The 13,414-nt window shown below is 42.1% G+C and overlaps 1 protein-coding gene and 1 long non-coding RNA gene across 3 annotated transcripts in view; one reads left to right on the forward strand and one right to left on the reverse strand.

The window, feature by feature from the left end:
* Positions 1–12,672, reverse strand: part of LOC131879162 (uncharacterized) — a 40,436-nt gene extending 27,764 nt beyond the window's left edge. Inside the window, exons 1-2 of one of the 2 annotated variants that reach the window (XM_059225408.1) lie at positions 12,106–12,672; positions 2,508–2,743 (exon numbers count right to left, since the gene is read on the reverse strand). In XM_059225408.1, coding sequence (XP_059081391.1) covers positions 2,508–2,577 — 70 coding nt within the window. In that variant the 5' untranslated portion in view covers positions 2,578–2,743; positions 12,106–12,672. Of the gene's footprint in view, positions 1–2,507; positions 2,780–12,105 lie in introns of those variants that run through there. The other variant, XM_059225409.1, reaches the window with a different exon arrangement.
* On the forward strand, positions 4,011–5,375 carry LOC131879169 (uncharacterized). Its single transcript, XR_009373107.1, has 2 exons — positions 4,011–4,935; positions 5,013–5,375. It is a non-coding gene; the product is annotated as an uncharacterized LOC131879169 (long non-coding RNA).
* Positions 12,673–13,414: the final 742 nt, after the last annotated feature.

Raw genomic sequence — 13,414 nt, forward strand, 5'->3', positions numbered from 1 at the left:
GCCAATGTGTCCCTTAGGAGCCTGGGAATTAGAAGACAATGACAACGAATTTGAGTGAAAACCTGTGTCATGCCGTTCATAAGACGCCCTGGAATTGACTCGAGTCTAACCTTTAAGGATTCAGAAGGCGCCGAGAGGCTTTTATTTTTGTCCCCAGAGTCAAATACTTTCGTTTTCTTTTAGCAATACTTGAGATGCCGTGGGCAAGGAGGCTTTTTGTCATCCATAAGGGGTTGGTTGTACTCTAACCATTCTTCATTATGCTTCGCTTTCAACTTTTAGCAGCCATTAAGCATAAATGTATAAGTAAACTCTGAAACATACTTTCGCTCAAAAAGGAACCTTCAACCTCACTCACTTTTAATTTCCAATGACGTTTTTCTTAAAGATTTTTCATAAGGTCAATCATTTGTGAAATACAAAATGCTCCAGCCCCAAACCAGATATTTAATCATCAATGGCATGTTTCTGTATTTTAGCGCTAAAAAATACCACGATTGAGGTCGATTTCAAAGAAAATTACGCCATCATGATCCCATCAACATGACACGTGCTTGGAAACAGATGGTGTTCCACGATCCACCAGTCTGTGCATCTGGTCGAAGTGTTGTTGACCTTGTTCCGCCTCATTACAAGGAGAGTTCCAGTCATGGTTCACTCAAAATCACGTGGGATATAGACCCGATGTCCACTTAAAGGACCAATGAAACATAAATGAGGCAGAAATTTCCATATGGTTTCATCTTCATTATTCGTGGTTGCACAAGTTGACGTTGGCTCAATAGATAAACGAGCATTCATTCAATTCGTACGGCAATGAAGCATTTGGACCGAGTCAAGCCTATCCTACTCTTAGCTAATCTGTTCTTGTGGCATGTTCAGATTGAACAGATTGAATGCACTACCCCACACACAACGCACCAAATCAAATCAATGTTAAGATGTGGAAAATCTCTAGCATCACCGATGTACATACAATGCATGGGTATGAATAGCAATAAAGTCCCCATAAATCATGGAACGTGAGAAATTGCCAAAGTGCTCGTTCTGTGCTGCTGTACGGCCAAGGCGGATGAACGGTAGCAATAAAGTCCCCATAAATCATGGAACGTGAGAAATTGCCAAAGTGCTCGTTCTGTTGAGCTCAGGTATTGTGCCTGGAACACCCAAGAGAGTCAATGTGTGAGGAAGAGCCGCTGTACGGCCAAGGCGGAACACCCAAGAGAGTCAATGTGTGAGGAAGAGCCAGGGAGAGGAGTGCAGTGGTACGTAGTTCCCCAATCCTTTGGGGATCACGAGGTTGATTTATACGGGAGAACATCCAGAATCAATTATTCATGGGCAGTAAAACAAAAGAAATGCTCGTTACTTCAGACCTCTCTACCGACGTAATGTGCTCAAGATCCAGATCAAGATCCTGACCATGATGGAGTGATGGCCAAGGTCAAGGGACCACGGATGAGTGGACTAGAAAAATGGTCGAACCTTGTCACGACGTTGGTTTTGCCCTATTCACTGGGTCGGGAGTGATTCCTGGAGGCTCAATGTGTTGGTGTGAAGTGCACCAAGGTACGTTCCAGTCATTTACCGCCCTTCTAATTCTTAACGATGCAACCAAGACCTACCAAACAACCTTTTTCGAGAGTTCTTTTTTTCATGGCCCATGAGGATATGGCTTAGCAGAAAATCAATTTCCGAATCAGGTCTTTATTTGTGGGATGTGCCCGTATCTTTTTACTGAAGAAGATCCTTTTGCACAGGAAAGCAAAAAGGGTATTGCGTGTGAAAATGAAACCTGTTGCTCACCAATAAGCAGCCTTTCTTTGATTTTGACCTTTTCTTCATTGGAAACGGAAAGAAAGCTTGCAGGCAAAACATTTGTAGGCTCCACCTTTGTTTTGAATGAATACAGACCCCAGTGCAATAGATTATTAAACTTGTTCTTGTTTACATGAAGCCCACGTCGACAAGTTTCTTGTTTGAGCCAATTTAAGAAAAAGGCCAGGCCTTCCCAAAAAAAGTCAAAGAAAAAGATTTGAGGGAGAGGTGTCTTATTCTTGTACCCTTCCTTTGAGAAGAAAGGACCATGACGGAAACTTGCCCAAGTGCGCCTGAGTGGGAAGTGTACGAAGTGAACACAAAATGCAGTCGTATTTCTTCTTCATTCTTTTGGATTTGGGAACAAGCCATTGCGCCGTGGCTTATCTACCACACGGTAGCCAGCTCCCTTTTTTACTTTTTGGTCTTTTGGTCTTCAATACGAGGAACTTCCCCTACCGGATGACACTGCGAAAGGGGAACAAGATCTTGGCACACTCAACTAGGACGTGTCTTTTTGCCACAAGACTCATTACTGGCTTAATTTACTGTTTAAGGATGGTCCAAAAGGGAACACTTGTCAATAGAAACACACAGGGTGACCGACAAAAACACGATTGGCTTTTCTTTTCTTCTCGCCTGAAAAGGGGGTTGTTTATGTGGAAACTGGTGGAGGTAGTGTCACTGACCTGATAGAATGATGCAGAATACCACCAAGAGGAGTGCGTACAAGTTGGGAATGGAGAGAAGCCCCATCATTGTGTGCAGATCAGGAGGAAACGGGTTTCTTCAGTGACAAGAATGGATCAAAAATGCCACCTCTTCGTCGTCTTCTTCTTGTTCAGTCGTCAACACTGCCAATACCGCCAATACCGCCGCCACTGTTTGCCAAGTGGCTTGGTTAGCTCTGGGGGAGAGTTTCAGTCTGGAAAACAGAAGAGGAAATTAAAAGTGACAGCATTGTCTGAAGAAGCTGAGAACCAACAAGAAAAAGATGGAAGAACCTTGGTTCTTCGTTGAGGTGGAACCAAGTCAAATCAACATGAAAGCGCCGGGTTATTTTCGACTCTGCCAGGGATTCGTTTGAATGTGCAAGACCATTTATCCGCCATTGCTTCTCCACCCTGATCCAAATACATATTGTACACACAACCGACCGACCTGCTCACGTTTGAATCAAACACAGATGGGAGTCAAGGCCAATTCAGGCTCATTAAAAAGTCATTTGGTGTGCCTCTGTCGCTTTTGAGTGGATATGTACCCACGAACATGGTGCCATCTGTTTTCAGGCCTCCTGAAGAAGCCACCCGAACTCGTACATAACAATATCAACACTTTGTAACCTTTGAACAGGAGCGTTCGAAACTTTCCTCGAGAGGCTTTGTTCAAGCTCCGAAACTACCGGCTAAAGACGGAAAGTACGCAGAAGCAACCTTGGCCATCCCGTGGGTTACGACGATTCAAATTTACCTCCTCTTTGTTATGTGACAGAAAAGCAAGGGATCCGGGTGAACAGCAAATAAGCTGTACGGAAGAACCATCTCTGGATGGAGAAGCTTTGTTCTTTGGCCTCGTTAATGACAGTTTCTGTCGTCAAGCTCTGTCATGGTTAATATGCCAGGAGGTCGGAGCTCCCTAAGCCCATTCTCAAATGGGAGAAGAGCGGACTACGCCGTCTACTGTATGTTCTGAACATGGTGTATTCAGCGCAATACAATCATCGAGTATCTGGGAAATCTTGTCTCCGTTTGCCTCAGGCCAAATGTGACGTCCCTGTTAGCCTCACTTTCGGAAGCCAGGAAAGAAATGAATCCCTGCAGATGCATTTTTATCTCGCTTCCTAACTCACTCTCTCGTTGGTTGGCTCCTCAATGCACTCAGTGTCGTCAGGAGGGTGGATAAGAACGTTGTGAAGACCTCTTTCAAGAATGGCGCTTTGTCATTGTCCACACTCCATGGAGGAACAATGTCCCTAATATATATCACAATGAGAGGCGGTTTTGTAAAGGTTATCCTTTTGCAGCACGTAATTCATTCAACCTTGTAGTTCATGTAGACCAAGGCTGAAGTTCTGAAGTTTTTCAAGTTTACTGTACGTACCACGTACCCTCTGAGCGTACCGAGAGTAATAATCCCTGTCCTCAATCGCATTTTGCCACGACGAAAAGTGTGTCGCCAGAATGGAAAGAGATTCGATGCTCCAGCCTGGGGCGCAATGAATGCAATAGGATCTCGGGAGGCGGGTTCCTTTCATCCAATGATCCCTTGATGAAAGGTTGATGACGACATTCCATCTTATTCTCTTTTCTAGTGGGCCATTTCAGACGTGTCTATTGCCTCATCAACGGGTCCTTCGAACCTAAAAAAAAGCGTCTTCGGTCTCGATGGCCGGGCTCTACGACCCTACAATGAGCGACGGCCTTTTTTCTTGCCAAAGAGTCTTTTTGGCTTTTATTCGGCGCGAAACGAGAAAAAGAAGCAAACTTCTTGTTCCCTGCAACTCGACCGGGGAAATCGCGTTAGTGTGGCCTTGCTTGCCTGCTCTTCCGATTTCCCTTCTCCGATTCCAATTATCTGCCTTTTTTTCGGGGGTGGAGAATTGTCGTTGTTCAGGCTGACGTGAGGTTAGTAAGAAGAGCTCGTCTTGCCCATTGCCTAACAGCCTGCTTGGCCTTCCTGTTCCATTCCAAGGCCGCCTATGACGATGTATCTCTCGGAGGCATAAGGCCGTCCTTGGTAACGTGAAGGTCCAACCCAAATCCGGCAACAAGAAAAAAAAATCCCACTCGAGTGTGCCATCAGTAAGTTGAGAGTGCCAGAAAGGCCAGAATTGGAGATTTTGCGAATACAGGACAATGCAATTTCCCATTGTGCTCCAAGGTCGGTCTGTCATTGAAGGAGCTACATGGTTATTGGACTTGTCATCTGCCATTGATTTGTCACACCTTAGAGATCTCATTCTTGCCGCCCGAAGAGGGTATGGTGGTATGTCTGGTCCTGGTTACAGAGCTTCGTCTGGTAGCCCAACCCTCAAGTGGAGGTCAAGCGATTGAAATAGAGATATGATGGTCGTTTTGGATGACCAAGAGAGGCCAAGGACCTTGGGACCCTAAATGGGTAAGTCCATGTCCTGGTTCCCTGGTGGAAAATGCACCACAGGCACTCGGTTAGATGTCGATTTGTTCTCCTTATAGGAGCCAAAACGGGGTGATAACGAACATTAAGTATCTGGAAGTTTTTTTCCGGAGAATTGGAGGGTTTCTCTAACAAGCTGGCCAATGATCTTGAGATCTCCAAAAGGCGAAGAAGAAAGAAGTTCGTTGTGAAATTGCGGTTCCTTTTGAATCCAAACACTTGGAGACGACAAACTTCTTTCAAGGACATTAACCCATAGGCTGCGCCAACGCAGCATACTCACTCCCTGACTTTAATTTTGTAAGGAATGAACTAATTTTCTTACCTCAAAAGTCGGATGATGTCACGTAAAGTTTGGTCAACTTCTCGAAAGTCTCGTCTTGTCTTGGTTTTTGTTTCATCTTAATAAAAGGACTAGGTAATGATCTGCCTCGTCATACATTTCTGTCCCCTTCAAAAGCAACATTGAGGCGTGCCTTCAGGTAAAAGAAGTGAATAGTTGACAGACAAAGTCCAATGATTGGGCAAGGAACTATTTGGTGTTGCTCGGGTGTGATTGCTTCTCTAGATTAAGATTGATTGGTTTCAGATGATGATAAGGAAAGTCTTTTTACGGCTTACTTGTCGCAACCTCATCCAGGGACCAACCTAGCCCTATAGTATAGTACATGAACGATAACAGTTAAGAGAGGTCGGGATTGATTTTTGCCATGGATTCTCTAGCTCTATGGTTATGAATAAAAGCTGTATATGTAACTATGATCTGTTTGAAAAGTGCGTTATAGAGCAGCGCCTTGACTTTCAATGGATATGTATGTTCCTTCATGTTCTATTAATAATTCATGTTAATTCTACTTTCTGATCCTCGAAGTTTCGGTCCATCTTTGACTAAGCTTCGATTCTAAAATTTGACACCATTTTAACACATCTTTCAGTTTTTTAGGTCTTGCATTTCCTCAATTGTTTGAGTGACAAATCAGTTACGATCGCTTGCTTGCCTTCGATAGATCCGCAGAACAAGCGTATAATCTTGAAGCCGGTAAAATATCGACGACTGTCATGCATTTTATTTTGCCGATAATTTTTTTTGTCAATCAACCATTTCTCAGGTTATCAAAGTTGTCCTGAAAAAGCATTGTCCCCTGCTCAGCCTTCAAGATCTTCAATTCGAGGCTAGGGACAAGGGGTGAATTTGAAAATAGACAATTTCAACTTGAACAGACCGACATGACTTTAAACGAAATCTTGGATCCCAGAAGATGAAATACGACATTGCATGCTATCAAGTCATCCATGCCCGACATGAACGTTCAAAGAATAACGAGAGGAACATTTCGCGTTCCTTTTTCACCAAATGTCTCCAAAATCCTTTTCTTATTCTGCGGTTCCGAGGTTCAAAAGGCCATCTTTAATTCAGGTTGGATAGATAGATCTGCCCGTGTTTGAATCAAGCTCTGAATTCGATTGGACGGTAAATGCGACTTATCGATGGGAAATGTGGAGCTCAGCCAAGAGCTAAGAGATTTCGAATGAATCTAATGAGTCCAATGAAGTCTTCAGAAAACTTTGGGTTACTCCGTTACTCCGTTCAGGATCGGATCATTGATCTCTCGCGACCAAAGGATAAGAGAAAAAAAAAACCATCCATTCCCAGTTGTCTCCAAATGGAGTTTTGTCATAAATCTTCTTGGGCTTTAAATTCGTGCGTCTGTTTGACTCAAGTCCGTTCGTTCTCCCTTCCTTTTGATCAGAATGGGGGTTCCATTCCTGAGACAGAGTCAATGGAACAACACCGCCACCACCGCTACGTTCACCTTCACCTTCACCGCCATGGGCGGAATGGAACACACCGAGGGGGTTCCACTTTTTCTTTCTTTTTTATCCTCGAAGGGTTTTATGGATAACGACTCAGAAATAAAAAAAGATTCAATCTAGCTCACTTTGGTTGGAACTTAAAACCATGATAAGTTGATCTTCGAGGCATTGTTTTCTTTGGAGTGATTCTGAGTGCTGGATTATTGTATTCTGTACAAGATTCATTTCTAGACATTATCTCCTTTCTCCAAATTTTTGAGTATAATTTGTCTTATATTATTTGACTTTTGATTGAAAGTGGGGTTGAAATAAAAATTAGCTCTCGGAAACAATATTTACTCTTCAGTTTCGGAATGTTAGATTCCTGCATCCCGCAAATTTCCAGTTACTGTTGGTCTTCTCGGATCTCTTCTCAAAGCAAAAACTTGACACGGCGAAGAATACATCTTTTTATTAGAGAGTAACTTTTTATTCACCAAAATAATGAAAGCATGGCCAGGCAATCAAGAAAACAAATTGTTTTAGGCGATGATATATCATTGGTCTCGCAATGATCACAGATTTCAATGTCTCGTAAATGAAGAGATAGCGGTTAATAAGTGAAGATTTATTAGCTTTCCCAGTTGCACTTTCGTCGATACTTCGACCAATCAACATTTTTCATCGGGTTTCAAATCAGACACGTGCTTATTTTTTAATCGTATAGTAAATCCAAGTTTTTACGCTTACGTAATTGATCAGACAACTCATATAGCTTTGAAGTTTTGTTTTTCTAAACCATGACATAAAGATTGCTACAGATATTCTCTCCTGAGAATGTTGAATTAAAGGTAGCTCTGCTGGAGAGTGGGACTCCCTTGGGCTGAAGAGTTTTTGAGTTTTTGCCATTCTCACATTACTTCTCTAAACAACATCTGTCCTCAAGCAGCTGATGAAAGATAAAAGGAGATCTCCTTAATACTCTGAAGAGGGAACGAAGAGGGAACACTGTACAAATTTTCCCGCTCCAGCTCTCTTAGAATCACTCAATTGTGTTCACAAGAGGACCAGAAATATTTGTTTGACAATCTTCAAGACATGAAACGAACACTTCCAGAAAGCAACAATGCCAGGGCTCTCAAATTCAATGGAACAAATCGTCCGTACGTTTACAGTGGTGAGAAACTGAAAAAGAGCCTGGGGTGATGAAATGAAGGCCCCTTCAACCGTTAGAAAGAAAGACGAAAAAAAGACTGTTATGTCTTGGCGATGTTGGTTTGGATGCTCTTTTGTGGGCCAATTTGTGGACCAATAAACACCCTCTTTCCCTCATCTCTCAAGAATGACTCGATTGATCGCCCGTTCTTTGAAAATAATAAGCAGAGTGGAACCAAAGCTTGCTTGTTCCACTCCCATTGGGAAACTGTTTCCTTGGCCGTGGTTTTGGTGCGCCAAAACTAGCATGATCCGTTTGATGTCCCCTTGCATGTTCCCTTTCCATGTTCACTTTGGTCCAGAGTTCCATGATCCATAGTGGAAATATCATGGCGAAGAGCAATCATTATGACAGCAACAGATGTGGCCGTGGTATGTGATCAAGAGAGGGAGGAACAAGAGGAAGCCTCGTTCAAGATATTTACGAAGTCCTCTCTGTATTGATTGTGTTCCTGGAAATCCTACCCCACGCTCCACGACCATTCTCCTGATCTCGGAGATAGAGGGTGGAACTTGGGACATGAAACAGGGACACCACTTCTTAGCGAGGGGACGAACAAACGTAAAAGTCATGACCATTCAAGCACACCAAATCAAATTAAGGGACTCTCGAGCAAATGTGTTCGAGAAGAATGAAGAGTTGGGAGGGAATCTTGGCAAAAAAGCACCATACCCAGAAAAATATGAATTGGAGGAACTGGTGCTTTTGGAAATCCCCCCCGACAACTGAGAGAGCAAAGATGTAAGTCAATGTGCTTGGATCAACCAAATCCTTTTTGACATTTGTATATACAAACTTTCATCTCTCATTTTGGAACGAACTCATACTCTCGCCAGAACTTGGGCTCTGTAGTAGAAGAACACGAGCATGAAAAGCGATCTCTGATGGGCACAGCCTTCAAGATCCAAGAAGCCGTCGTTTGTAATAAATGAACCTGTAGCAGTTTTAGGTGACAATGCGTGCTCTTTTCCTGGATACGACTTTTTGTCCACTGTTTCTTGGATTTTAGAGGCTGCGCCCGTCAGAGGTCGCTTTTCATGCTCGTGCTCTTCTGCTAGAGAGCCCTGGCCAAAACAGGGAAAATTTGACCACTCTACAAATTCGACGAATATAAGTAGCTCCTAAATTCCTTTGGCATTTTTCTCATTCATGGATGTCATAGTGCAGTTCATTTTCAAGTTACAAAAAAATGTTGGAAACTGTTTCGAAAACCATTTTCCTTAGATGTTGACAAGAATATTGTTATCTGATCTAACAACTCAAAGATGCTACTTTGAAGAAATAGCAAGCAGTAAATAGGTTGCGATATTGTAGCTTACTTTTGAGGAAAAACGAGTCTTTTCATGCTATGAAAGCTTGGAACAACAACGTCAATCACAAAATGATCTTTCCATTTTTTGTGAATTGCTCTTACAAGAGTTGGCATTGACCCATATATGAAGGTTCAAAATGAAATGTTTATCCTGGTTATGATTCTGAAGTACGGTTTGGTGGTTTTTGTGAGGTCCTTGTGGTGTGCCCTCTGCCGGGTAATAAAAAAATTCAGTAGGCCCATTACATGCGTTTTATGGGAATTTACCGGCCTTAATCTGATGTTCTTCATACAGTTTGGGGCAAGACCAAGGAAAAATGAAAAAAACGGTTGGTATACATTATTGTCAGACGGAAAATATGGTCCTCCTTGACGGTCTTTAAGACGAAAAAAAAATGAATAAAAGCCAAATAATGTTTTGCTGTTTTTCTCATTCCAGATTTATTTTTGAAGTGGTCAATTTTTTAGGTCGCGTCATCATTTTGGTTAAGGGAGCCCCAATATTTTAGTATACTTAACCAAATAGAGGAATCGTCTCGAACTGTTTGAGTGCTTTGATTTACTATTCTGATTGATAGCCTCTTCGAATATTCAGTGGCTTTTAGACAACTTGCAAGCTGGTTTCAACTTTCAAGGGTTTGATCTGTTTGGTTGGATTGTGAGCACTTTGAGTCTAGGTGCCTAGAGTCTATTTTTTCGGATTCTGGAGAATGGCACACAAACGTAATATTCCCACTTGGGAATAATCGAACCATTAAAAGTGATGGATCACCAAGCGCATTCCTTTTTTGACCGTCGTACGAAACTTGATCAGATAAAGACTCCAGAGCAAGAGAGAGAGAAAGATGATTTCCTGCTTGTGGTGAAGATTTATTGAACATGTTTAAGATACATGTATTTACAAATGGAGGCCATTCTTTTCATCGCTTATTTTATCCTTTCATTTATAAAGCTTTTGGGGCTTGATTAAGCAGATTAATGAGGACAGGCGTGATTCTGTTGAAACTCCGCAGTACGTATGTTCGGTTTATTCTTCGTTTGTGGCCTATCTCTTAAATTTTAAACTCGAGAATCGACATATTGCCTTGAAATCTTTTTGGCTATTCAGTCTGCCATTATTGTCATTTGTGGTATTGGTCATCATTGAATTTAGTCAATTGAATCATTTCAATCAAATGACTTCATTTGAACGTTAAAAAAATCCATAATTTGAGCTGGAATCAGCCTCTTGGTCAAGTAGTTGCAAGTTATCGCTAATTTCAGTTCATTGCCTTATTTTATCTGTTGCTTTTTAACAAAAAAAAAGAAAAGAATGAAACATGCAATTGGTTGGAAAGCACCTTTTTATTCGGTAGTTATCATAAACCTGTTTACATTTAATATGTTCTACTTTCGACTGGGCTTGATAACTCTGTTAAAAAAATTGAAAAAAACTAGTGTTGTAAACCACGATATGTCATTTTTCCATGATGTAATAAATGGAACAAGTGAATGGTCTTGTTATGGACCTGTCACTTTTTTATACATAATTGTACTTACTTTTTATTTCCATCTCGGTAAGTGAATCCCAAAAAATGGGAGTAGAACGCCAGTCAGTGACGTTTCACGTCCTTATTTGCTTTCTAAAGCTTCTCACTTGTAGGAAGTGAGTGTGGAACCGATTTGAGTGCTTATTGGTTGTTCCCATATGCATGGATGTCACAAACAGGCAAGCAAGTGAATGGATGCTTTAGGGATTTGCATTTATAAGCGCGGATTTAGTGCTTATTCATAAAACCTTACCCTTTCAAGCCCTTCAACAATATTTGTAAAAGCCACAGAGATTCTGCAACTCCCGAGATGAAATCCTGCAAACATCAGGTCCATGCATTCCTTGATTTGTTCTTTGACCATTTTGGCAATGAAGGAAATAAGGCCAACACCAAAACAACACGCCTTTGACCTTCAAGAAACGTTGTCGAATGTTATCCAATGTTGCTTAAGGAGAGTAAACCCGTTTTCGTGAAAGCTTTATGTTGTGGTTTAATGCGGCTTCTGGAGTGCAAAATGGACAAGATCCCTTTCGAGGACGGAGGCTTGAAATTTTGAACATGGCTAGTACGTGGTCCGTACATTCCTCGCCTCGAGTTTTTTCGGGTTCTCCAGGGTTTTCCCCCCACCTTCTTTAGGCTCAATTTGAGCCCCTAAAAATCCCCCAATGGCCAACTGAGGTCCATTCAAGGCAAGCTCTAGCCTTAGCAATGACGTCACCTGCTCTGATCAGCGTGAAATGGTTTCAGAGTCAATTTTAACGAGACCTTGAGCAAATTGAGCGGTTAAATATTTGCCCATGAAACATTGGCCTTTTTATAGTCTTGTTTCTTCAAATACTCAATTGGAGGGTATCAATGCCCTTGGGGAGGTCCTCGCATATGGTATATGGCCTTGCATGATGGAAAATTACCAATTAAATGCGGTATCCATCGTCGAACGACAGGGATAATGGACCCGTCACATTTCAAGCGGACGGTTTTTCTTTCGTTTCCCTCTTCCGGAAACCTTTTGGAACATTCACACACGAAACAAACGTCAAACCAAAGGCCTAAAAATCGGAGCAAAGAAGGATTGGAAAAATCTATCACGCTTACTTTTAAGGATATTCGATTTTCTCCCTTGATTTCTCAACATGATGTTCCCACCTCCCTCCCAAAAGAGCCAAGGGGGAATTTTTTGTTCCCAAAGCTCCTTATCAATGACCTCTTTAGCGAAGGCGTTGGCCAAGAGAACAGCTTTTTTTGTTCACTTTGGCACATTCACAGCTCGATCCATCTTATTTTACATCATCACCTACCTCTCTCGCTTGACCGGAGTGGAGCTTGATGGCACTCTTGTTCCAAAACGAGGTCTCAATCAAAAATATGGCTCTGATTTCTCAGACAGAGCCTTGTCCCTTCCGTCCTTTGAAGTTGGGTGTTGGGTTTTATCTAAGAACAAAGGTCACTTTGAGGCTCGTCTTCAGTTGACACATCTAATGGTCACTGAGATCCGGCTCCCTGATTGTGGATGGTGCATTCCTCCTCCTCCTTTAATGCACTTTCCCAAAGTCCAATGCGAACAACAATAACACTTCAAAGAAGCACAAAGGTCACTGTACAAGAGTAATTGGCCTGTGAAGCCTCGAACCACAGGGGAGCAGAGTCGCAATCCCGCTGGGAGTTTATATTTTGGTCCAAATTGTCACACAATAGGCCTCAAAACAGTGTAGCGCAACGGTGGTTCCACTGATGAATGCTCGAAATTCCCCCCTTCGATCCTGGAGCCACGAATGAGGCGTGGGAACAACTTTGCGAGATCACGCGCTCGAGCGGAATAGCTCGCCATTGGCCTTCAGCGCCGCGAACAGCCGTTCAAAAGCAAATGGAAACGCAGAGGCTTCGCCGGTCATATGTTGTCGCAGCTCTTGAGAGATATTGAAAATAAATTTCCCTCGTTTTTTTCATGACACGACAGACTGGTGAGATATCAACTTGATGATCAAGCACTATGGTACATAAGGTCACGAAGAGTGTTTAAAGATAAGCCTGTAACCTGACAGGAACCGATCCAATACGTCAACCCTGAGTCGCTCTGAGTTGACTGTCGTGCTCTTCTTCAATGTTGAACTTGGTGTTTTGGCCAAATACTTCTGACCTTTTTTATCCTTGACAGGGTTTTCTGCGATCATAAGTAGACAGTTTAACTCTAATGATATGAAGACCATTTTGTTTGGAATTTGTTTTGATCAATGATTTCTCACATCGATCTTGGGAATGCTCTTTACCACTGTATTCAATTTTGAAGGAAACCTCACTTGACTTTCCTACATAATCATTCCAATAACGAACAAATAGAAATGATTTAAGAAAATCAAGCTTTCTCCAAATGCCATTTGATGTGAAGAAAACATGATATTATGATGGCCAGAAAACAATATTTTGTCATTTACCAATACGAGTGTTGAAAAGTACTTCTCCAAGACTTGCATATATACCTAGAACAGGCTTTGAGATGACCCGCTTGAATCGTCAGTGTGGCCAATTACTAAACTTCGACCTTTTAGTGTCGCAAAAAACTGTTGGAAAAAGTCTCTAGGTGCGAAAATGCGAGTTCGCCCAAACTAT

This window comes from Tigriopus californicus, chromosome 4, assembly GCF_007210705.1.
Source record: "Tigriopus californicus strain San Diego chromosome 4, Tcal_SD_v2.1, whole genome shotgun sequence".
Lineage (NCBI taxonomy): Eukaryota > Metazoa > Arthropoda > Copepoda > Harpacticoida > Harpacticidae > Tigriopus > Tigriopus californicus.